Raw genomic sequence first — 27753 nt, 5'->3', positions numbered from 1 at the left:
TTCAAATATATTGATTTCAATTACAACACAATACAAAGTGTACAGTGCTCACTTTATATTTATTTCTTATTACAAGTATTTGCACTGTAAAAAAAACAAAATAGTATATTTCAATTCACCTAATAAAAGTACTGTAGTGCAATCTCTATCATGAAAGTTGAACTTACAAATGTAGAATTATGTTTTAAAAAACCAACAAACCACAACCTGCATTAAAAAATAAAACAATGTAAAATTTTAGAGCCTGCAAGTCCACACAGTCCTACTTCTTGGGGGGAGGGACAGCTCAGTGGTTTGAGCATTGGCCTGCTAAACACAAGGTTGAGAGCTCAATCCCTGAGGGGGCCATTTACGGCTCTAGGGCAAAAATTGGGGATTGGTTCTGCTTTGAGCAGGGGGTTGGACTAGATGACCTCCTGAGGTCCCTTCCAACCCTGATATTCTAGGATTCTTGTTCAGCCAATCGCTCAGACAAACAAGTTTGTTTACATTTGCAGGAGATAATGCTGCCCGCTTCTTGTTTACAATGTCATCTGAAAGTGATAACAGGCATTCGCAGGGCACAGTTGTAGCCGGCTTCGCAAGATATTTACATGCCAGATGTGCTAAAAATTCATATGTTCCTTCATGCTTCAACCACCATTCCAGAGGACATGTGTCCATACTGATGACTGGTTCTGCTCGATAACCATCCAAAGCAGAGAAGACCAATGCATGTTCATTTTCATTATCTGAGTCAGATGCCACCAACAGAAGGTTCCTTTTCTTTTTTGGTGGTTCAGGTTCTATAGTTTCTGCATTGGAGTGTTACTCTTAAGACTTCTGAAAGCATGTTCCACATCTTGTCTCTCTCAGATTTTGGATGGCATTTCAGATTCTTAAACCTTGGGTCCAGTGCTATCTTTAGAAATCTCACATTGGTATCTTCTTTGCGTTTTGTCAAATCTGCAGTGAAAGTGTTCTTAAAATGAAGAACATGTCCTGGGTCATCATCCAAGGCTGCTATAACATGAAACATATGGCAGAATGTGGGTAAAACCGAGCAGGAGACATACTATTCTCCCCCAAGGAGTCCAGTCACGAATTTAATTAACACACAATTTTTTTTTAACAAGCATCATCAGCATGGAAGCACGTCCTATGGAATGATGTCCAAAGCATAAAGGGGCATATGAATGTTTAGCGTATATCTGGCACGTAAATACCTTGCAAGGCCGGCTACAAATGTGTCATGCAACTGCCTGTTCTCACTTTCTGGTGACATTGTAAATAAGAAGAGGGCAGCATTATCTCCTGTAAATATGAACAAATTTGTCTGTCTGAGTGATTGGCTGAACAAGAAGAAGGACTGAAGTAGTAGGCGCCGAAGTTTTACATTGTTTTGGTTTTGAGTGCAGTTAATGTAACGAACAAAAAAAATTTACTTTGCAAGTTGCACTTTCATGACAGAGATTGCACTACAGCACTTCTATGAGGTGAATTGAAAAATACTATTTCTTTTATCATTTTTACAGTGCAAATATTTGTAATTAAAATAATATACACTTTGAATTACAATACAGAATACGACATATATGAAAATATACAAAAACATCCAAAATATTAAATAAATTTCAACTGGAATTCTATTAGTTAATAGTGAGATTAAAACTGCAATTAATCGCGATTACTTTTTTTGAGTTAATCGCGTGAGTTAACTGCGATTAATCGCCAGCCCTAGTAATAAGTTATGAAAAACAAGCACTAGATTCATGTTTTAAAATATGTCAAATCTGAAAATTCCCATCATCCTTAATAACTAATATTAAGAGTTTGAGAAAGCAGCATATTTATCATGGGACTGAAATTTCACAAAGTATGGATCCTTAGACATTTGACATGTAGGGAAGTCCAAAGTGCAAATTCTGCCCTGAATTATCCCCATGTAACCTCAATGACTTCAATGGGATAGTACTAAGTTTATGTCAGGCAAACTTTCGCCCAAGGACTGTTACGCATCCAAACCTAGTAGGATCTTTTAATTTTTCAACTCTGTATCATATATGAACAAATAAGTACAATTTCAGATTTCTCCTGCGGTAAATGATTCTTTAAAAATAGGAAAGCTTCAACAACAAATTCTTACATAAATCACATTTTATGAGAACAGAGGTAGAAATCAGTTCTCCCCCGGAACTGAAATTCTATACTTTCAAAGATGTAGAGTCTCATACTTGCTTACTAAAGAAAATGATTGTTAAATATAAAAAAATCCAATTTCTCCTAGAACTAAAATGAGTCTTAAAATTTTTTTAGTACCATCTTATAGTTCAAATAAAAATATAAAAGGAAGATTACGCATAGCCAATCTAATTCCTGAATTCATACAGTGAGGTTCATTAATGAGTGAATGATTTTTAGTTTGTTGAACTTGAGTAAAGAATGAGCACCAGAAAAATATTTAAAATTTATAAAAAAGCATTTACTGTAAATGCATTTCATATTGACTTAGCATTTCCAAACTAACTATTACAAACTCAGTATAAAGTTTAAAAGTATCTATACACAGGCAATTCTGGACAAACACAGTAACTTTGAAGTGTTATTATTTAAGCTCACCATAGCTGATAAAAGAAGTCAGTGAGAAACCGGGTCAAAGCATATCAACAGGATTTGTTTCATTAGTAAAAAGAGGGGCACAATGAATTTATGCAAGGTAAACAACTTGATACACTCATCTAAAATGTGTATAATTACAACATTTTACTCTATGGATACAGCACAGTTTTGATTTTTATTTAAATACCTCTCAGTAATCCACTTAATCTTTAATGCATATGGATATATTTTCCTCTTTGGTTCACATGAGGCACATGCACTTAAATATTTAGCTTAATTACAGAGAAGACATAGGGGACATAATGTGTTTGATCAGGCACATTATAGTTCACACATTCATTCTCCCTACCTCTAACAAAGAAAGCAAATGACACATTTAAAGCAAAAATATTTTATACATAATAGGAAAAAGAAGTTAACCACTTTCAATCTATCAGTTGTCCAGGAAATGTATGAGTCCCGATATCTTTCCATTTGAATTTATGATCCATTAAAATTATTATGGAGATGTGTGTATAGTCTGGCAACAAGGGAAATTATAATTTCCAGAACTAGTTTAAACATTGAATCAAATGTTTTCATGAACATAAATTGAAAACCTTTTAAGCCAAAAATGACCACCACCCAAAGGTCCAACTATTTAGAAAATGTACATTATTGATAGAAATCTTGAGTGCACTGAACTTTTGAAAATATACAGAGTAATGATAAAAAGATATTTTAATGCATTTTTGCTTACAAAACTGGAATTACAGAAACAAAAAAGATTAATATGAACTATTATTCCTATTCACTTTCATATTCCACAAATTACCAATGAATATATTGCTTAAAATATCAGGCTTAAACTAAACGTAAAAGCAAATATAGGAGCCGCGTTGCTTTCAGCTAACACATGGGTATTGCTAGCAAGATTTAATTAGTATTTTGGAGATACAGCTAGAAAGGGGAGTTGTCATGTATTTAATGAAACAGAATCTAGTTCTTTATAAAGAAAGTCACATAGAACAAGGCCACAAATATTTTCAAAGGTGGAGAGAGAAAGCAGTAGTAGAAATCAAATTGAAATTGCACACTGAATTCAAGAGTGGATTGAAATAATGAAGTAAAAGAGTCACAGCACAATCAGTTTTCATTCTGTAGAACAGCTAGAAGCTATAAGAATCTTACTGCAATGTCAGCTCCAAGCACACACAAGGGCTCCAGAAAATGCTCATTGATCATGCAGCACTTTATAATGCGCAGGAGGCCTCTCTCCTCCCTCTTTTCCCCAGCCCCTCCCACAGCAGCATTATAGTAATTGAGAATTCTACCAGTACCGCACATGTTAAAGAGAAAATAATCAATCACATACTTGGACTTATTAGCCTACAAAACAGATCTGCAAATCTAACGTATTTAAAAATCTGCAATAACTCAATATCGTATTCTAACATAGACCAATTAAACCAGAAATGGTTATTTCTTCCCTTCATTTTTAGAGTGCATAAAATTCAACTGAAACATTTATGAAATCAGTATTTATCAGTAACAGACAAAAAACAAATATAGTTTCTCTTTAGAGATACACAAAGAAAGAATCAGATTAACAATTCTGATCCTTTAAAACAGTAAAATATCAAAATATATATTTTCATACTCTGACATGGAAATCACCAACATTTAGCATTTCAGGATATTTATAAATATCCTGAATCTCTTTAAAAATGAAAAAAGGACTGTATTTAGCTATTTAACTATTTCAAATAAGGACCAAAGTATATATAGCAATTTAGCAATTCTCATCACTTAATAATTTATACTAGATACAAACAAAACAAGCACCTCCTTTAACCAGCAAAATATAAGCACTTTCAGGCCTTTATGTAAATGAATTGTGTAAGACACAGGATACTAAAGCCTTTGCAAGCTGCTTTGCAGACCCCACCTTTCAATGAGTTAATCTAAAGGTCACAAGCACACAGACGTTTTATGAAGTCTGAGGTTCTTTCTTTTATTCCTCTCTACCATACACCCCCCACTCACAATTTATAATCAAACAAATGACATACTAATTCTCAGCTAATTTAGTAGCCATCCAAGTGCACATCTCACAGAACAAGGACTGTGTGCCTTGCTTAAATGCATAACTTCTCTTCCCTGCCTCCCTCAACTGAGTAATTCGTAAGCATATTCCAGTAGATAGATTTCTTTCTTCTGGCTTTCAATTTCATTGCAATTTGTAAATCAACTCCTACCTCAAGGATGTCTTCTAGAACATATGCTTCCATCTCAGCCTCTGTCTCCACCATGTTTTAATCAAACTGCCATGTTTCTTACTGCACTATGATTAGATCACTGCCAGCAGGAACACTCCTCTGTGTCAGCAAGGGAACAGGAAATGGAATGTTCTATATTACATGCCTGAAAGAGGCTTTGCTGCTTGCAAACCAGGCACCTACCAACTGAGCAGGGGTGACTCAATGAATATGCTGTTTAAAGTCACAGCAGCCCTCTTCTGAAAGTACACTTCAGATAAATAACCTAATCAAAGTAAGCAAGCAAGCCACCTTATTTTACAATGCTATCTTGACGGCATTTATGTTTCAGATGAATTCAACGTTTTTATAGAGGAAATCCAACCCGTCAGCTTTCCTAAATTAACTAAACCTGAGAGGTTGCAGTTCTGTGGTGCAGAAATTTATCTGGAGCAGAAGTTTATAGAGTATATCCTGCATCAGTGCAGCTTACTGAGACATTAATGCCAGGCTCAGGCAATCCCAACATAATCAAATTAGAATGAATCTTAAGTAAAGTATTGAACAAGCAATCGCTCTGATTTGTATTCCATGTATTAGGAGTTTAAAGTTTTCCTACTTTCTGACCTTTGTATGAACACTTCTGAGCAAAAATTCAATAGACTGATTTTCATTCTTGTTTGTGTCTCAACAGAATTTTTAAATTCATTTCCCAAGCATGGCTCAGAATTCAGTATTTTTTTCCTATAGATCAGCTTCTTCTCTCCTTACAAAATTTCCAAGAGATGGGGCTGCTTGCAAGTTTCTCCTGCTAAAAATTCTCTAATCTAAACCTATAAACACTTTATTCTAAAAACTGAATAAAGTTTTCTGTAGTCTCAACACTAGATACAGATCCAGCAGAGGAAATGACCATATAAAAAACCAAAAACCACTATTTCCAGCTGCTAGGTTTTCAGTAGGGTGCTCTCTCTTGGATCTTCCTTTGTGGACTCTATCTTTTGTATCTGTTTCTGGCTACTAGATGTCTATTTAAAACTCCTCTCCCTGCCCAACCCTCTCTGCCTCCTGGAAGAAAAAAATAATTCTTTCCCACACTGACTTCGACAGACTAGAGAACCACTGCACATCCTATAATCTTCTAGCTGCTGCAATGGGGTGGGTGTGGGGGGGGAGGGGGGTTATGCACTCCTATACTCAGCTTTCTGCCTGCTGTGTAGTGGGGAGGAATGTTGAAAATTCCTCCAGCGTTCATTTTTGAATTATCACACCATCAGTGATTTGATTCTTACCAGTTTCACTGCTTCTCATGGAGATCTGGAAAACAGCTCTAGGGCCCTTCAACCACAATACAGCAAGAACTCCATCTCAAAGTATGCATCCGATGAAATGAGCTGTAGCTCATGAAAGCTTATGCTCAAATAAATTGGTTAGTCTCTAAGGTGCCACAAGTACTCCTTTTCTTTTTGTGAATACAGACTAACACGGCTCCTACTCTGAAACCTATATTACTTGAGGAATTTTACTGCTACTCATCAAATAACTTATTCGATGAACACTTGTATTCTCCCAGCTGTTCAGTTAGTTAAACATCCAGCAATTAGATTAACTCTAGCAAAATTTGTCAAATATATTAAATCTTTTCTGCTATTCAAAAAAGAATAGGAATGTCAAATTAAAATACAGTACATAAAACAATACACCTCTGTTTTATTCCTTTAAATCATAGGGGATATGGCTGTCAGACTCTGGGGATGCAGGTATTTTTCACTATAGGGTTTTTGGTAAATAATTCAACCTCTGTTTATGTTTGTCCTCTGGAAGCACTAGGGAAAAGCTATTCTCTATGACAGGTTTCAGAGTAACAGCCGTGTTAGTCTGTGTTCGCAAAAAGAAAAGGAGTACTTGTGGCACCTTAGAGACTAACCAATTTACTTGAGCATGAGCTTTCGTGAGCTACAGCTCACTTCATCGATGAAGTGAGCTGTAGCTCACGAAAGCTCATGCTCAAATAAATTGGTTAGTCTCTAAGGTGCCACAAGTACTCCTTTTCTATTCTCTATGGAATTCTTTCCTGTTGATAATCCTTTTATTGGGTCACAAGCACTTCCTATTAAATGAACTAAACTGCATCATGTGTGTAGAATTGTGACAAGGAGAGAAAGCTCATTATCAGTCCACATAAATTAGAAATTTGGAAGAGGCTGTAAACTGCTGACTTTGCAGTAGTTTATTCAAAATAACCAGATGTCTATGTATCACAGCCCATCCCTCCCTCTGGAGAGCTGTTGTCATCACAATCATTATAGTAAAAATTCTATGATGTAATTGAGGAATACTGAGCTTAAGTCAAGACTTTTGGGACTGTCAGCTGCCTCTGGCATTTAGGTTTCTTTTATGTGTGCATCCTGGAGATTAGATCCAAGACAGTGCCTTAAGTGGAAAGCCAGAGCACCCAACCTGGCATACTACTTTTTTCAAGATTCCAGAATGGGTTTCTGCCTGCGTGGTCTCCTGGACACCTTAAGCAGAACTGATGAACACCTAAACCTCATTCCAAGATGGCCAACAAACAGCTTCCCCTGAAAATCGGACACATGCTATCCCAATACATTGTACAAATTTTCATGAAGTAGAAAAAAGTGAATTATTAGGAAAACCACGGGTAACATTTTCAATTTCACACAGTATTCCCTGTAAAACATACCAGCCCTATATTATCTGTCCTTACAGACCAGGCTTCCTTGAAAAAGAAAAAAAACAAAACAACTCATTTTCCCAAGCAAAGGGGAAGCAAGAGTCTGAAGTCATCCCCTGAAAGATCACTGATAGTAATATCCCTGTAAAAGGAGAAAAACAGGAATTCTGTAAGATAACGTGCAGATCACCTTTAATGCTCTGTAGAATGCAGACTTTACGTAAACATTCCACTGCACATGTCTGTGATGGACAATCTACAAAATTCAAGTGGTGGGGACATGGGGTGTAGATTTTAATGGTTAATTAAAATTTATATTAATACCACAAATACACTAAGTGCAAGGGTTTTGCTAAAGCTGCTCATTTCAAAGTCACCCAGACTGCAACTGTAGTCCATGCCAATATTCTATAGAACAGTATCCTCATTTAAAAAAAAAAAAAGAAAAAAAAACTGACCATATGCCATCTTTCACTTTCTTCCATATAGCCTTACTTTATTACATCATTAAGTAAAATCATCATGAAACATGAAATACACCAAGTTTCATTTTCCACAAACAAGTTTTACTGCAAAATATTGTTTTAGGGCAGCTTTAAACGCACAGTATTTCAGTAGAACTGTAATAAGTCTGTGTGATCACCCTATCAGTTGGTTTAGAATGTTCAAGCATCTTATAAAAGTATGTTTTGCTACAAAGCAACTTGATACAACCCCTTTGTGCAGAACCCAAATACATAAAATTGAATCCCTCTTATAGTATTAGCAATAATTGAATGCTAGTCAAAGTCACTGTCATGCAGTTTGTTAAAATTATGCTATGCAACAAGGACCTTCCTCACCACCTCTTAGCCCTGTCCATCTCTCTCTAGGTAGTCCCTCATTTACTAACATCTTAAAAGGACAAGAACAAGGAGTCAGAGAGGGACAAAGATGCCCACTCGTCCTGCGATGCATGCAAAGGATAAACTGCAATCAGTCAGAAAGCCTCCGTATCTTTCTTGAGGCTACCATAGCCACAGCCACTTTACAAACAACATTTTACACATTAAGTCCCTAAAGCGTAGAGGGCTTGGATCTCTGGTTCTTCAATGTTTTTTGCTTCCCTCCCTTCAAGCCCCTGCAAGCTGCGTCCCTGTATCATCACTTCCTTTTGTGAGCACAGAAGGGAAGACCCAATTCTGATCAAAATCCACATACACCCAAGCACCCTGGACCCAATATCTGTGGCCAGACCCATGTACTTGTGCAGCATACGGCACAGCGGCAACCCAATCCAGCTTTGGACTTCTGGTCGCTGCTATTATAAAAGACTTTGTGACCCTCCATCACAGAAAACTGGAAACTGAGGCTTATTTTGGTAATATTTTTAACTGAACTAAATATGAAAGTTAGTACATAATACACTGTATAGTTTGATAGCTGATTCAATTTGCATTGCTCCAAATGTATATCAATACAAAAACTTGTGGTCTCGTGACAGACAGAAGATTGCATTGTAGACGTCACAGGAAAACCAGGAAGTTTTCACAGCTGCAGCTTTTGGAACCCAGGAAAGCATGGGAGGCTTTAGACATCAGAGAAAGGTTACATCGCCTCTCATTACTCCACGCTTTGTGGATGGGAGAGAAATAAATGTTTTGTGGAAGGGCCACCATAAACATTTCATTGTCCACTAGCTACTCTACTGTTCCGTACCCCATATGTGTCTTGATATTCCATGATGGATAGGCACATTATATTGTTGCTTCTGCTAAAATCTACTGTTTCTAAAATGTTAACACTTAAAACCAGGAAGTGGAATCTGTCAATCCCCATTTTTATTGCTGTAAATAACTGGAATTCTAAACAATTCCAATGATGCTGCATGAACAGGAACAGACCCAGCTATGCTGGCTCTGAAGAACTAACAGGAAGAAAACCTGTAAAACTTATTTTTGCCAGAGAGAAGTAGAAAGGATTCTAAAACACAGATCTGTTGCTTATATAAAAATGGCATCTTCTTAATCACTTATGAGAACTGCACTTTAAATATCAGTAGTCTTCAGAGACACCAAGCTCAGATGAACGAGAGGAGTTAACACTTATCCCATAACAGTAGCAGTAAGAGATCTCCAGATTCAGACAGACTTTTTCACAACAGTTTACACATGGTTCATAAACTCTGATTCTAAAAGGTGGACTTCACAATCTTACGGCTTAGGGCTTTTTCAAACAACATTTTAGAATTTGAAGTAAAATTATTCAATAACTTGTTCAAAGAGTAGACAATGTGGCCACAAACCCATTATCCACAAGGCACTGATCATAATGTTTAAAAAAACAAAAATCCTTTAATTTCTTAGCTTGGAATTGAAATTCTCAACCCCTTAATGTTTCATTACTCTATTTATCACATACTAGATATATAGTTCTCTAATCAGTTTTCCATATATTTGCTAGTTGATTCAATTACTCATAAAAGTTTTAGATTTTAACCAAACTGTTTTCAGTTCCCTTGTTTCTAAGCTACCTCACCACCACCACTTCAGAAGCGTTTTATGTACAGAATGCACCTGGATTCAACAAGTTCCAGTCCCTATTTATTCTTAGAGTATTTCAAGGAAGAATACAGTGTTCCAGTTATTTCAGATCTCTGTCCGTATCCTGCTTCAAAATCGAAAACTATGCTGTAATCTAAAACAAGCAAATATTACTCAGGTTGAAGGAAAGCTTTGGTTTTTAGCTATGTTAGAAATGCATGGTAAAGAAAAACACTGATTTGTAGTTACAGCCAAAAATAATTTCAAAATTTGTATAAAATTCAAACACAAAAAGCCTAAAACTGTAATTAGCCAAAGTCTTGTAGTTTCTTAGTAGCCAACTGCTCATTAAAAGCAGACAATGATTAGCATTCTATTTCCTTGCTTATTAAAGAAAGTCCTGATTCCTCCCCCACCTCTTGATTTGTATGCTAGTCCTTATGCTTGGGAAGAAGCAAGATTCATTATTTTCCATCTTTAAGTGAACTGCAAAGATTTACAAAAATGTAATGGTTTATAGTTTAAGGCCCCAATCTTGCAAGATGATCTACACGGAAATCCCTGGACCCAAGCAAAATCCTACTGACTTCAGATTCGCTTGCAGGATTGGAACTTAATTACATATTATTGATTTAAATCCACATTTATTTATTTATATATATATATATATATATATATATATATATATATATATTTGCACTTTTTTTTAGAAAGTTTTCTCCTTTACTTACCACCTATTTTCAGTACAAAGGTATGAACATGTTAAATAATTTCCAAAAATGTACAGGTTCATTTCAAAATACTCATAGTACACAAATGCCACTTAAAAGGCTATTCAAGAATATTAGAACAGCAATTCACAGGATACATAGTTTTATTTAAACACTAACTAATACAAGTTAAACATAGCTTTAACTAGCAACTAAATTAATTCATAAGTCTATAGAGGAAGAATTCAAACTTGCAACACTAACCACGCCTTAGGCCTTTAGGAAAAAACTGAATTATCCCACAATAGGGATAAACATCATCCACTAGTCACCTATGTTAAAGGAGAAAATAAAATCACTGGTTTCAGAGTAGCATCCTCACTGCATTTGCCACTTTTATGCATCCGATGAAGTGAGCTGTAGCTCACGAAAGCTTATGCTCAAATAAATTGATTAGTCTCTAAGGTGCCACAAGTACTCCTTTTCTTTTTTTAATCATAGAAAATCACTAATTCTTTAATTTTTGTACATCTTGTTTGGCAGAACTGCCTATCCACTTAAATATTTTATGGTGTCCCTGAGCAAAACACTCAAGTTTTGTTCCACACTTCTGTTCCCAAGACAAACAAAAAACAAAACAAAAACCAGTATCAGAACCACGAGAAATGAGTGACTAGTTAAAAAATTGCTTCTACTTTTCACTCATTTAGTTTTTATAAAAACCTTACACAGTCTTTGCCGCTTGCTTTTAATTAAGCATAGAGAAGGAAATAAAGGAACCTTAATTCCACAAAGGTAAACTTGAATACTTTTATTCTTGATTTCTAAGTCCAAATTTAATGGTTATTTTTATAACTAGCCAGTTCTAATATTAGTAGAATGTAAAAGAACTGTTCAATGAGATTTCCTTCTTCAAAACATCTTGATCACTCTTGATAGAAAGTTGCCTTACTGTATTTCCCCTTACCTATGAAGGATAATTTCTACTATTGTATTTATTCAGTTCTCTCATCTGCTGTTATCCACTCTTTAAGAAAAATCAGCCTCTTGCCACTAAGTGGGTCACACCATAAGCTCCATAAAATAAGGAAACTGTGCAAACAAATGCACACAATCTGAATCATACCTATTCTATTCACTTCAAAAAGTCTATATTCATAACATTTCTTAGTGAGACAGGTGAAAGGAGGCGCATTTGGAGAAGGTGGGTCAGGAAGCAAGTTTAGTAGAATGTCTGAACAAAAACTGAAAACACAGGTTAGTATATAGCTGAATGGAAAATTACTGGGCATCAGGAAACTGGACTGGTGGAAGGACGAAACAGTAGTTTGTAATTTTATCTGTTAAGACCATATGGTGAGGCATGAGCATTAAATGCATCTGGTCAACTGTTTCTAAAAAGGTTTAGTTTCTACTTCAGTCTTCCATTATCAGAAGTGCTAGGTTTGTACTTGAAGCAGAGAGATACTGGGGCTCTGAAAAGTAAGCATTTTATTAGCAATTGATCAGACAATTCCCACTCTTATACCACAAAAGCACACTGGACAGCAGATTATGTCATCTATTCATAGCTGATCAAGCAGTACTGGTCAGAAACAGTAACAAGACAGATAAACACATTTTCACATACTGAAGATGTTGTAGAGTGTGATGATTTATGACTTTAAAAAAAAAAAGACCATCTCCTTCTTAGATGCCAACAGTTTATTCTGCTCCATTTTATGGGGGTATCTATATATGCTTTCCAGAATTTAAAAATCATACTTCATTTTAAGATTATTGTATGGAGGAAGGGAAAGAGAACGTATGTTAATTTCAATAAAATGTATAGTTAAAAACAACAGGAGTACTTGTGGCACCTTAGAGACTAAAATTTATTTGAGCATAAGCTTTTGTGGGCTAAAAATGTAAGCCCATCTCTAAATTAATACTATCGTTTTGTTTCTTAAACAACTGCACACCTGATTTTCACTGTCCAAACAGTAGAAATGCCAGTGGAGCGCAGCATGCCTGGTGGTTGGTAGAGGTGGAAGAATATGGTGGGAGCCCACTCAGGTGTCTGACGTAAGTTTTATAGCTGCATTAGCATGAACTTGTGAGTCACCATTTTAGTAGGCAGTACAGAATGCAAACTACTAAGAAGGCAGGACAGTGCTTCATACACCAAAAAAGAAGAAGAAATATGGAATAAGTTTTTAGTATACCTCAAGCATCAAAAGACAACAATTCCCCCAACTGAGGGCAACAAACAATTTGTTTATTTCACATTACTAGTTTAAATGGCCACAAGTTTGTATGATCAAACAGCACTTGTAAAAACATCAGAACAAGTCAAGAGCCAGAATGAAGCCTGCATCTCTTGAAACCCACCCAGTCCCAGGCTTAGTGGCTTTGTACACATGAAGCGATTCTGTGGGAGGGACTTATAAGATTAATTTGGATGGATTTCAAGTTAGTAAACCTAACAACTGTTCATTTGAACATATTTAAAGAAGAACCTAGATTCTTAGTCAAGAGCAAGTTCAGGAAGGAAACTATTTATATTTTATCTCTACCATAAAATGTGCAGACATTAGTCAGAAAATTTCCCTTACCTTTACCAAAGGGTAAATTATGTGCTACAGAATATCATTATTCATATCATACAGAGCCCCCGCAAGCATTACTTGGGTGGAATATGAAATCACCCAGCCCCAAGTGCTGCAAAGCAACTGCCTCCAACCTCAGCAAGACTGGATTCCAGAGTCTCTCCATATTACAGCTGGGACTTTGATACCTCCCAGTCTGCATTTCACCCCACCATTTTATTTTCACCTGGTTATTGTTATTGATGCTAGTAACAATAACTGAGCCAATTTTCCTTTCACCGGTTATTCAGATTTCAATCTGGTACAAACATCACAACAACTGACATTTATCTAAAGTTTGGGTGCCTTTGGGACTTGCACACACAAAAAACCAAGGACACGGGGAAAACTATAAATTTACCAAAACAGCAATTGCTCTCATCTTACCACACAGTAACTTGATCACTAGTCATGTGATCAATACATCTCAATGCCGCCAATGCACTGTCCCAGACAAATCAACTTAACTTTTTAAGCGACCTATGTCTGCTACTTTTAACTTCCTCCTCACTCTCTTATCTATACCCTACTCATAATTTAGTATGTGCTCACAGTCTTGCCCCCTCCTCTTTACTTCACCCCACTCCTCTTATCTGTCTGGAAACAAACTTCTGAATGCTCAGCTAATCATTTATTTTGAAAAGCGCTATGAAAAGGATTGAAATGACCTTCAAAACAGCCTGTTCAGATGGGCTAACTCAAGCATGAAAAATAATAAAACGTAGAAATTAAAATTACCTAGATGTACCCATTTCATTCTAAGCTGTGTATGTACTTTAAATAATCACAAAACTTATGCTGAGATTTTCATTCATGTCATATTCAATATTTACTCTAACAGTATTCCTTAATATACTTTTTCTTGTCCAGTTGTGTGCCCCTTCTTTGACAATACATGAATACGTCTATAAAGGTGTGCTCTCTTACATAAAAACAGTCTTGTCTTTTGAGGAATTTAAAATGGAAGTAATGGGAACCATGTTCTAAACATGGCTCTTGACATGGAAAAATACTTTTCTCCCAAAGTAGACAGGGAGAAAATGTGGCAGAAGATTACCAGGATTTTTTCCTTAGTGAGTATTAACCACACATTCAGAGATCAGTTACAGTTAGCAAAATGCCCTTTATCAACCCTTCACAATTTCTATAGTAAGTATGAGGTACTGTTTCTTTCTTTGGAAGTCAAATACATCTATTGACCTCAGTTGAAAATACAGCTTGAAAATTAACAAGTTAGAACATTCCTTGTCTTCTTGCTAGTTGATATGTTCTATTGGAATGCTTTGGCTGTGGAAAAAATAGCTTTGCAGCAGATAAGAATACAAATCCGACTGTCTTGTTGCCAACCCATTGTTCTGAGAATTCTAGCCAAAGCCAAATATTGAGCTGACTCCTAAGTTTAGTCATAGAATCATAGAATATCAGGGTTGGAAGGGACCTCAGGAGGTCATCTAGTCCAACCCCCTGCTCAAAGCAGGACCAATCCCCGATTAAATCATCCCAGCCAGGGCTTTGTCAAGCCTGACCTTAAACACTTCTAAGGAAGGAGATTCTACCACCTCCCTAGGTAACGCATTCCAGTGTTTCACCACCCTCCTAGTGAAAAAGTTTTTCCTAATATCCAACCTAAACCTTCCCCACTGCAACTTGAGACCATTACTCCTTGTCCTGTCCTCTTCTACCACTGAGAACAGTCTAGAACCATTCTCTTTGGAACCACCTCTCAGGTAGTTGAAAGCAGCTATCAAATCCCCCCTCATTCTTCTCTTCTGCAGACTAAACAATCCCAGTTCCCTCAGCCTCTCCTCATAAGTCATGTGTTCCAGACCCCTAATCATTTTTATTGCCCTTCACTGGACTCTCTCCAATTTTTCCACATCCTTCTTTTAGTGTGGGGCCCAAAACTGGACACAGTACTCCAGATGAGGCCTCACCAGTGTCGAATAGAGGGGAACGATCACGTCCCTCGATCTGCTGGCAATGCCCCTACTTATACATCCCAAAATGCCATTGGCCTTCTTGGCAACAAGGGCACACTGTTGACTCATATCCAGCTTCTCGTCCACTGTCACCCCTAGGTCCTTTTCCGCAGAACTGCTGCCTAGCCATTCGGTCCCTAATCTGTAGCGGTGCTTTGGATTCTTCCGTCCTAAGTGCAGGACCCTGCACTTATCCTCGTTGAACCTCATCAGATTTTTTTTGGCCCAATCCTCCAATTTGTCTAGGTCCCTCTGTATCCTATCCCTACCTGCCACCGTATCTACCACTCCTCCTAGTTTAGTATCATCCGCAAATTTGCTGAAAGTGCAATCCACACCATCCTCCAGATCATTTATGAAGATATTGAACCATATCGGCCCCAGGACCGACCCTTGGGGCACTCCACATGATACCAGCTGCCATCCAGACATGTTGAGTCTAAACTCAATATCTTCCTTCAAAGAGCATCAGATCCAGAATTCCTGTAGTTTTACTCCGCTAAAGAGCGGTTTCTTAAATCCTTAAATAACCAAGTCTACAACATTAAAAAAAACCACACAAAAGAATCCATTATTTTGAGGTATTGTATGATAATTCTAGTGTAGCCAAAAGCCAGAGTACAGCTCTATATCACTACAGAGAAATTGGACTACACATAGAAAAATGTAGAAATGTAAAACTTCTGAAAAAAAATAATAATAAGGCATCTATCCCTAGGTCTGAATTTGCCCTGCTGTATTTGGTACTGTTTTTACTAGGATCCATTGACAAAGCATTTATGCTCATGGCAAAGGAACTCAGTCTGATACCTCTTCCAGGGATTCAAAGGCAAACTGAACATCCTCTTTGCATTTCATTTCAATAGATCCCGCTCTACCTGGGATGGAATACATTTTTACGTCTATGTTTAGTGTACTAGTTCAAATTGAAAATCTTTGGCATTAAATCTTCCCAAGTCTTCTGAATCAGGGACCCGCAACATGAAAGGTGGCCTTACAGTGGTAAAAATGCTTCAGAATTGAATGTTTTACTTTACACTAGGGGTTCACTCACTTCATAGCTTCAGCAGACTGAGGTTATTGCACGCTCCAAGGGCTCCTTGCATTCCACCATTCCCTGTGCCCCACCCTCCCTCCATTCCACAGATTCCATGGAACTCCCCCAATCACCCCCAATGCCAGAGACTGGGCGCGCCCTCCTATTCCCACCTTCCCTCCATGCCAGGAGCTCTGTGACCCCCTTCCATCATACCAGGATGCCCAATACCCCCCCTCCATGACAGGAGCTGTATGCATGCGTGCCCCATTCCTCCTCCTCTCCTCACTCTCCCCACCATTACCCTGTCAGAGATAAGTCATTGAGGATATCAACATGTTAAACTTTATTTGGAAGAGGGGCAGAGATGACATGAAAAGTACTGTTATACTGGAAGCCATCAATGGGCACCATCAACCAATCTAGTCTATAGTCAATTACAGAGGTACTTGAAGCTGTGACTATGCTAAACAGATAACAACTCCATGTTCCTCTTCCCCCCCTTTGTCTTTCTAGTTTTCCTCAAAAATCATATGGGTTCTGGCCACCGATTCCTCGAACATTGCCTGAAAATTCTGAATATATCACAGGCAACCTTTAAAAAGTTATTACGTTACATACAGACAGAAATGCCCGAGTTGCGTGTAAAGCTTTCATAAGCTCAACCAACCTTATGGTTTTACCATACAGTAACACTATAAAGTATATTCTGACATCAACTGCACTACTCAGTATTTTATCTTAATGAAAGTAAAGCAAAGGACAAAAATGAGGGACCACTCCTCTTGCTGAGGGGTTACAAAATTGGCAGTTCCTTTCAGTGCACAAGCAAAATAAACAGAACATAGCCCTGAAGAACTGCCCCAAAGCTACACTTTACAGACAGCCACTGCCCTCAAAGAGTTTTCAAATCTATATAAAATGAATGTACAAATCAAATGTCTCAATATACATGCCCTTAATAAAATTCTACCTTCTTTTTTCTCCATTTTCTATTTACCACAATCAGCTTGCAACAACAACTTCCTTTAGGCAAACCCCAGAGAAATATATGCAAGGTAAAGGCACACACCACATTTAGTGGGGCCAGTGAGGGCTACACTATATACTTACGTCAGATGTCGCTATGGGGTGTGGACCAACACAGCTATACCAACCTAACCCCCAGTGTAGACAGCCTATGTCCACAGGAGGACTCCTCCCACTGCTGTAGCTCCGGCCTCTTGCGGACGTGGATTAACTACATCAGTGGGAGAAACTCCCCCCCACCAGCACAGCGTCATCTTCACTCAACTACAGTGTTTTAAGTGTAGACTTGCCCTTCAGTGATGTTATACCTTCCGAAAAAATATGTAAGGGTGGCTTTTGCTTGCATGAATTTGTGCCCAGGGTGGGGGGGAAAATATGGTATTTAAGGCCAAAAAAATAATCTAATCTACTACAAAAGAATAGTTTATTGTTTCTCCTCAGTGAATGCACCTGCTTTTCCTCTGGTCTCTGAGAACTTCTCCCCTGACTCAGGCTACTTCTGGCATGGGGAAACCGCAGGGTAGGGCTCTATCACAGTAGTTGCCAGAGCCTTTCCCCACTTCTGCCACCACCACCACCAGAGCCTCTCACTGTGGTGAGGAAAGGCTCCATCAGCAAGACACTACACTGTTAAAAACAGCAGTGGAGATGTGATAAGCATTGCCTGGGGCATGTAGAGAGCCATGTACCCTTAAATTCTGGTGGGTCTCTACTCCACTTACCTACGCAGCGCCTTACCATCTATGCCCCAATTTATACACATGCTAGCTGGATGTGTGGTGTCTACAGGCTACACGCCATCGTAAGTGTAGACATACCTTAAGAGCCACCATGATCCAATTAACTGATCAGATTAGAGGCTTCAAATGCTCAAATTCTAATCCAGGCTCTGCCCAGTGGCTGAGCAAATTTGATGTTATTTAACTTCATGCCTCCATTTTCCCCATCTGTAAAAAAATAGCAACCTCACATGGTATTATGAGGAAGTAAATTTATGTTTCTACAGAAGCCTCATTGTGTAAGTGCTTCTAACAAGTATTACTGTGTACTCCACTGTTCTATGGCTAGCAACTTTGTCACCGAAATCACACTCCGCTGCAGATATGTGCTCCGGACTCTGAGGTTTCATTAAAGGAAACATTTTGACCTCATGGTTGTAAAGATATCAAAACGGTAAGCTGAGAGACGTTATGCAGTACTGACTTCCAAAGTTCGTAGACAGCCTGAAATAATTTCCAAAGTACAGCAGAATCTAGGAACTTTACAAAAAAAAGTTAGCTGCAGTTTACCAGAGTACCCGGAGTCTTGATTATTGCACTGAACACCAGGTTAAGATTCTTGAAGTTCAACATACACCCCTTTTTAACACCAGTCTTGGCAATTCCAGTCCCATACCACTCCCCCCCCCCGCCCCCAAATACACACTCTATGAGTAGGAAATCCTCTGATACCTGGGTTTTAAAGAGATGGATTATGTTCAATTTTATTTTCTTTTAATACCAGAGACAGGACCTAAAATTAAAACTTGGAGATCTCCCACTTTTGGTTGATCGTCACACACAAGAAGCAAAGCTCTAGGTTGAGATCGCAGTTCCAATGTTTTCATGCATTCAAAAGGATGTTCTGCAAGAGCTACAAAGCCTATGGCTAGATCACCCACTCACGCTTTGGCTTTTAAGCTCCCTTAAAAAAAAAAAAAATGTAAGACTGTGCAGTGTGGAACTTAATTTCTCTTCTCACTTTTCTTTTACGATTGAAGTAAGCAAAACAGGTATAGCCTAACAGAGGCTATTTGTATTCCAGTAAGGTAGAATTCTGAGGTGTTGAAATAAAAGATACCGGGCCTGTACTACATATTTACTACTTATGATAACAAAAGGCAGACAGAGTTTACTTAACAGCACATATGTAATAAAAGATGTCTCATTTTGTAGACAGGATAGATATTAGAGCACATGCTACTCAGATTACTCAAGTGGATAAGCATTTCAATATTTTTGGAAGGATCATCATACTGTGGGACTGTTTCTTTATTAAGAACAATTCACAATTACCATCAAAGGAAGAGGACCTTTGCTGTAACTTTTAGTAAATTATCTTTATTCAGATTTTAATGTAAAGAGACAGGCTGTTTAAAAACAATACATTCAGATTTAGAGTCAAGTTGCTATACATAATACATGCACATTATCCGTTTTCTTATGTTACAGTATCTTCACACATTGTTGAGTTATTCAAGAACATGCATTACAAACACTATAAAATGCATTTATATACGTTAGCTTTTAAGTAGGCTTGGAGAGATTATATTCTTAAAATATCAGTAAACGTTGATTTTACTGTACACACACAAACTGATTAAAAATATTTCCATCAATAATAATCCATAAAACACAATTTGTGTTTTAACTGTTATAGTTTTAACTTTTTGAATCTCGATTTCTACTGTCATTAAATAAATTATTGTCTGCCCCCCAGAATTTCCTGCAACTTTGAAAATGTAAAGCGATAAAAATAAAAAAATAAAAACTCATAATTTCATGCAACTGTTTAAATTTAATTTGATAAAAAAATTTAAAATCTTAAAAATAAACATGGATATTATTCATCAAAATTATAAAAGCAAAAAAAAAAAGTCATATTCTGCCTTCTGAAACCACTAAAAGTTGCTGAAGAACAGAACTGTTAGGTAACAGGTTTTGTGATCATAAATTAATATAGTGAAACAGTGTCTGCAGAGACAGAATTAAGCTGCGTATTTCCAGAATAAGGAAGGACCTAATGAAAATTACGGAGTACAATAGACATTTCACTCATTTCTGTTAAAGAGCCCACCTCTTGTTTCCAGGTGTTGCCTTGTCTGTGCGAATATACGTTTGCACTTCACAAATGTATAGACACTGAACCCAATGGGTGCAGGTACAATTTCTGTATGTACCAGTATAACTTTAATGAAAGTGCACCCACTGATGCCTGTTTTAGGAGTGCCCCCAAATAATTTTTCACTTGTCAGAAACAATCACATGTAGGAGTAAACTGTTTTGGACATGCACAAATGGAGGCCTGAAAGAGGCCCTTATAAAAATTTACTGCTATCATGCTGAAGAAATTTTTTTATCTAGTTGCTGCTTCAGAAGAATATCTGCACACAGTTATGCCCATCATCACTTTGATTGGTGACTGAAACAGACAGAGGGCATATGTTCATGTATCTGCGGACTATTAAATATAAGTAAAAATGCCTTTAGAACATACTTCAATCCCACTCACTTATTAGTATGCATTATTTGTATTATGATAGTACTTTGAGACCCTAGCCAAGATCAGGGACCTGTGGGGCTAGGCAACATATACATGCACAACAAAAGGGTCCCTGCTCCAAAGCATTTACAGTCCAACTCGAGAGAAAGTTACTATAACTGTTCTCATTTTACATGTGGGGAAGTGAGAAACATTAAGTGACTTGCTCAGGGTCACACACAGAATCTGAAGGACACCTGGAAATTACACCCAGGTTGCTGAAGTCCCAGTCCAGGGCCTTACCCATAAGACCATTCTTTTCATTTGCTTGAAAGAATGAATACTTTTGAGTATCTTATAACTATTCTCCATTGTGATTTCAGTGGAGTGACATGACAGCGACACAGTGAACAGACTTTTCTTCGGGATTGAACACGTTACCACTGATCTAATTTTTCTGCTGCCTCATCCCTTTGCCACTGCACTTCCTTTGCCAACTTTGATTGCATAAGGATGATGTGGTCTTTGTAGTTATGAGACTGAAAAAATGTTATGCCTTTTGAACTGAACAATTTACTTATCCCAATAAACATTTTGATTTAAAATTTTAGAGCTTCTTTATAAATATAAAAAGAAAAGGAGTACTTGTGGCACCTTAGAGACTAACCATCACATACCACACAACAGAACCACTAACCCAGGAACTTATCCTTGCAACAAAGCCCGTTGCCAATTGTGCCCACATATCTATTCAGGGGACACCATCACAGGGCCTAATCACATCAGCCACACTATCAGAGGCTCGTTCACCTGCACATCCACCAATGTGATATATGCCATCATGTGCCAGCAATGCCCCTCTGCCATGTACATTGGTCAAACTGGACAGTCTCTACGTAAAAGAGTAAATGGACACAAATCAGATGTCAAGAATTATAACATTCATAAACCAGTCGGAGAACACTTCAATCTCTCTGGTCACGCAATCACAGACATGAAGGTCGCTATCTTAAAACAAAAAAACTTCAAATCCAGACTCCAGCGAGAAACTGCTGAATTGGAATTCATTTGCAAATTGGATACTATTAATTTAGGCTTAAATAGAGACTGGGAGTGGCTAAGTCATTATGCAAGGTAGCCTGTTTCCTCTTGTTTTTTCCTACCCCCGCCCCCCCCCAGATGTTCTGGTTTAACTTGGATTTAAACTTGAAGAGTGGTCAGTTTGGATCAGCTATTACCAGCAGGAGAGTGAGTTTGTGTGTGTATGGGGGTGGCGGGGGGATGTGAGAAAACCTGGATTTGTGCAGGAAATAGCTCAACTTGATTGTCATGCACATTGTGTAAAGAGTTGTCACTTTGGATGGGCTATCACCAGCAGGAGAGTGAATTTGTGTGTGGGGGGGTGGAGGGTGAGAAAACCTGGATTTGTGCTGGAAATGGCCCACCTGATGATCACTTTAGATAAGCTATTACCAGCAGGACAGTGGGGTGGGAGGAGGTATTGTTTCATATTCTCTGTGTATATATAAAGCCTGCTGCAGTTTCCACGGCATGCATCCGAGGAAGTGAGCTGTAGCTCACGAAAGCTCATGCTCTAATAAACTGGTTGGTCTCTAAGGTGCCACAAGGACTCCTTTTCTTTTTGCGAAGACAGACTAACACGGCTGTTACTCTGAAACCTGTCTTTATAAATATAAGAGACACTTTAAGAAGCTCTAAAGTTCAACAGCTCTGAGAAAAACTTCAGCAGCTCTGTTTCCAATTTACCACCTACCTTTTCAGAACTGTCCCACACACTCCAACATTAGTTCAATAAAAGCAGTAGCTGAACAGTCATTTCTTCCTCATAGTTGTTTTACTAATTATCTTGTACAACTTACATTTTAAAAATGATTACGCTTGTCATCAAGACGACACTTAGCCCGACTCTGTTTCCACTGAACAGTTGGAACAGAGTCAAGCCAACACTGAGCACTTTCAAAAATCCCACCCATAATATTTAAATCTCCTTTAATAAGTTAGAACTTTGTTTAGGTACTTAATGTTTTTTGGCAGCAGAGGGAAAAATCAAGACTGCCAACGGGACTAAAAGGGAAACATTTCAGCTGGCAGGAAAATACTTAAGGACCACCACTGAATTAAACAATATCAGAATACTTAAAAATTTTGAAATTTAATAGTCCTAGAATTCTAATATTCTAAAAGTCAATGGAAAAAACCTGTAGATCTTTTTTCCTTAAACACACTTGTTATATTAGATATCAGCGATTTACTAGGAAGTTCCTACCTATGGTAAAAGCACACATACCACAAGATGTCTAAATAAAACTTCTGTTCCTGTTGAAAATCTGCACAAGTATCTTGTCCAATAACTCTCCCCAAATCCTTCCTTTGACTCAATTAAGAGAACTTTGTCAAGTGTTCTGCAAATAGTGTCGGGGGGAAGGGGGGGTTAATGCAGTCAAACTATGTGAAAAAGGAAAAAATTCTTTTATGTAAAGAATGAATCTCTGCTCTAAACGCAGAGATCCCTCTTCCATAGCCCTGCAAACATCAACTATCAAGGAAATGTATTTATGATACTGATCACGTGTCATGTTATATTCAAAGAGGAAGGAATACAGGATTAATCTATTTTTAACTTCGGGAAAGCTGACTCAGTCTTGAACATTGCATAACAACATATGGGTAATTCATGTTTTGATAGTTTTCTTCAAGCTTACTCTACACATTTTGTCTCTAATGTTTAACTTGAGATTTTAATAGATGTTGGGTTGAACTTGTCAATAGTGCAAATTAAAAGTTCTATTTTTACTTTTAAGTGTGCTCATAAGTGTTTACACAAGGAAACGTTTTTACTCTAGTTTAGAAATTCCAAGTTTCAGATTTGATTTACTGAGTTCATTTTCTGTATTCTATTTGATGTACATTTTGAAACCACTTAACATAAAAATAGATATTAATTTCTGATGTGTACATATGCTTCCTATTACTGGAATTAACTATGATGAATACTAGATAAGGCTTGCACAGTTTAGCCTCTTCTCCTAGATTTGAGGAATTCTGAAGAGGCTGCAGACAGCTACAGATATATAAAAGTTGTTGGACAGTTACTTTGAATTGTGGCCTGGATCTAGTCGTAAAAGATGCAACTACAGTAGATGCATGTTAAGGCCGGTAAAGAAGGTAATTTTATAACAGCATGCAGTGGAAGTCAAATAAGATCACAGAATGTTAGAACCATTAGGAAAGGGATGGAGAATATAATTGAAAATATCAAAGTCACTATATTAAGCCATGGTACATCCACACTTTTGAATACTGAGTATATCTGAACAAAGATATATTAGAATTGGAAAAGATGTAGAGAAGGGGAGCGAAAATTATTAGGGGTATGGAACGGCTTCCAGACAAGGAGAGATTAAAAAGAGGGGGACTGTTCGTCTTCGAAAAGAGATGACTAAGGGGTATATGATAGAGGTCTATAAAAACATGAATGGTGTGAAGAAAGTGAATATGGACGTGTTATTTATCCCTTTACGCAATACAAGAATCAGGAGTCACCCCAGGAAATTAACAGGCAGCAGGTTTAAAACAAACATAAGGAAATACTTCTTCACACAACACAATCTGTGGAATTCAGTGGGATGTCATGAAAGCTGTAAGTATTAACTGGGTTCAAAAAAGAATTAGGTACGTTCATGGAGGAAATGTCCATCAATGGGCCTACTTGCCAAGAAGGTCAGATGCAACCCCATGCTCCAGGTGTCCCCTAAACTTCCAACTACCAGAAGTTTGGACTGGACGACAGGGGATGGATCACTCCAAATTGTTCTGTTTGTTCATATCCTCTGAAGCATCTGACACTGGCACTGTCAGAGACAGAACACTGGGCTAAACAGAGCACTGGTCCGACCCCATATGGTCATTCTTATGTTTGAATAAAATAGATCAGTAACTGACTCCCTGACTCCCTCAGTATCTTAGAAATGCCGACATTTAGACAGAGTACCACCAACAAAACTGAAAGAGACCAAGTAGTAATGAGTGTATTTAGTCCAAATGTCCTCCTACAGAGAAATCTCACCAAATAAAAAGAAAGGAATTGCTATACCACATCAAGCCATAAGTCCAATTTACCAGGTATTCTGTCTCTGACTGTGGCTATTACATGATACTTCAAATAAAGGTGCACAAAAAGAGGGCAATTACTGAACAACCTAGTCATAATGAAATGTGCCTGCCTTAACCTTTGTCAACTAGTGGTTGACTTATGCCTTTGGCCACATTATCATGTCCAGTCCCTTCCCCTTTTTAAATCTAGTCAATGTACTAGATATTCTCAATATCCATATAAATGTCTAATTTTTGTTAATCCTACTTAACTTAATATCGAGCAACAGAATTTCCATCATATTAGTATGCATCATAAAAAATTTCCTGGTTGTTGCCTTTCCAATTTAAATTTGTTATCTTGTTTATATTATGAGAAAAGGTAAATATGAGCACTTTATATACTTTCTCTATACCATTCATTTTATATCTATATTCCCCTTTTCATCTTTTCTCTAAGCAAACAAGTTACAGTCTTTCTAACCTCTTCATAAAGCAGTCTTCCCATGCCTCTAGTCATTTTCATATAGAAGTTAACACCACACAGAAATAATGGTTAAACTGGAGTTCAGGTTGAGAGTGCAGATAAATTGGAGTTATTTAAAAAGTATACACATTACAAAAATAGGAAAGTCAGAATCAAGATGACAGGAACTTTTAAAAAAAAATTAAAGATAGGAAACTGCAGGTTAATGTTAACATTACAAAACCCCCAAACATCTGGAAAAAAATTCACATTTATGATAATCAATATTAACTCATCTCCCGCAGATATGTCATTTCCCTCCTATTCTCCTCTTTTATGGGTGGAGTACAGTACAGAAAAATGATTATATAATTCGTTTTAGACTCACACATTCTAAGACACTAATCACGATGCCTCTTCACATTAAACTTACTTTTCACAAAATTTCATTATCTGGATATAGTGTATCTTCATATACAAACCTCCTATCTGTGTACATGACATCTATAACCATCAGATCAAGTCCCATGAGGTGTTGAGCAAACGCACAGAATTGAGTGTTTATCGAGAAAGGGAAAGGATTTGCTTCAGTATTGTCTCTCTAATCAGGCGTTTGTAAAACAAATTTTTTGTGGACACACCATATGGTTAAGGAGAAGGCATTTTTTATTTTCACCAAGACAAAACTGTCACTGATCTATATCATAATCAGTTTGATTCTCTTCGTGCACCTGTATGTAGGCAGAGTTTGAATAAGCCCTCCCCTGACATCTAGTGATATTCTGGGGGAAAAGACTTCAAGAGCAACTGTGTTTGCATAGGCACACCTACTCTGCCTACGTGCGCAGCATGTTGGGAGTTTCTTTCCCAAAATGATCAACTTTGGCTGCTTTTGGGTTACAATTCACTTCAGCGCTGATCATCAGAGCCCTGGGTGCTTGGGATCCCAGTAATGAGCAAGTATTGTGGGAATCTATGCCTCGCTGATGCAGCTATTCATGGTGTTGGACATCATCAGGTGTTCAAGGGACATCTATTTAGAACATATCAGACATCAGCAATACCAAGAGATGAGTTGGAGTGCCATTGAGAAGCAAAGTCACAAAAGTAGCTGAAATACTTCTCTGACGGATTATATTTACTGAGGGACAATCTATCCTAAATTCTCCATTACTGAGGGACAAGCTACACTCTTTGCTATGTTTCAGAGTAACAGCCGTGTTAGTCTGTATTCGCAAAAAGAAAAGGAGTACTTGTGGCACCTTAGAGACTAACCAATTTATTTGAGCGTGAGCTACAATTGGTTAGTCTCTAAGGTGCCACAAGTACTCCTTTACTCTTTGCTATATTTGCTTCCCACAAGCGACATCTGATAAGACAAGGAGATCATCATAAGTATAGAAAGATATGTCATGCAGAAATCAATAGGCACTACTGGGTGTTCAACAACTTTGAAACTCAGTCTTAGGTGCCTATATACTCTTAGTATAACTTATGAGTGATGTACCCAAATATTTGGATGCTAATATTTTAACCATATTGTTAAATTTATTAAGAATGGTGGGAGCCTAACTTTACCTATGGCCATACATATGCCAAGAGGAGAGCGCTCTCCCATGGGCATAGCACATCTTCACCAGAGGCGCTACAGCGGCGCAGCTGCATCAGCAGCGCTGCTGCATCAGCAGCGCTCTAGTGTAGACTTGCCCTTACACTACGTGGAATCGTGTACTTTTTGATGCACTAGTGCATCGTAGCCAAGACAAAGCTCATCTGAGGCATGTTACAAAGGTCATCATAACCCCAGGAGTGTGCCATCCCTATTTCAATATGGATTATTATACATTTGACTAATGTTTTCTGTAATTTGATCACATCCGTCCTATTTTGACTAATATCACAATAAATTTCTATTAACAAGCTTTTCCTAGGCGTTGGCTGAAGTTTGAGACCTCTCTCAAGAAAAAGACTAATAGTTCATCAGCTACAATGATCTCAAATTAGTGTCTATCTCCTTTCCGGGGTGAGATTTTTTTCCAGCAACACTTAGAGGACCCAATAACAATTGGATCCCCTGCACAAACAGAGGTAGACAAGGTCCCTGCCCAAAGTGTTTACAATCTATATTTTTAAGGTCTTAATTATTCCTTCAAATCTGGAGAATTTTTTTTTAGCTTTGCAAGAGATGTATTTCAGTTTCCAGTCAAAAATACCTTTCCCTTGGATCGTAGATAAGAGTTCAGTTATCAGTCACATGCTTAAGAATATAAAAGTTCCTGCCTCTTCATAAAAAGGAAAAGAAAACCAAACAATAGTCCTTTCATCTCCATCAGAGCTCATCACACCAGGCAGGTTGTACACACTGTAGCATGTGCTGCATAAATTCTTTACTGAGAATGCTATTAATTCATATGGTACCACTAATGCTTGCCCCTGTCTACTGTGGTGATTATTGTTCTATGCTGGATCCCTCTTCTCTCCTCTCCCCCCTGACCCTG

The 27753-nt window shown here is 37.6% G+C and overlaps 1 protein-coding gene across 6 annotated transcripts in view; it reads right to left on the bottom strand.

Annotated features, from left to right (window-relative positions):
- ANKRD17 (ankyrin repeat domain 17) overlaps positions 1–27753 on the bottom strand; it is a 132988-nt gene that overhangs the window by 90200 nt on the left and 15035 nt on the right. Inside the window, exon 1 of one of the 6 annotated variants that reach the window (XM_073340375.2) lies at positions 4836–6261. The exons of the other annotated variants lie outside the window; for them this stretch is intronic. Within the exon in view, the coding sequence (XP_073196476.1) occupies positions 4836–4889 (54 nt within the window). The 5' untranslated portion in view covers positions 4890–6261. Of the gene's footprint in view, positions 1–4835; positions 6262–27753 lie in introns of those variants that run through there. 6 annotated transcript variants of the gene reach the window in all.

This window comes from Lepidochelys kempii, chromosome 4, assembly GCF_965140285.1.
Source record: "Lepidochelys kempii isolate rLepKem1 chromosome 4, rLepKem1.hap1, whole genome shotgun sequence".
Taxonomy (NCBI): Eukaryota; Metazoa; Chordata; order Testudines; family Cheloniidae; genus Lepidochelys; species Lepidochelys kempii.
The sequence above is the reverse complement of the archived record's forward strand: the minus strand, read 5'-3'. Positions and strand labels throughout refer to the sequence as shown.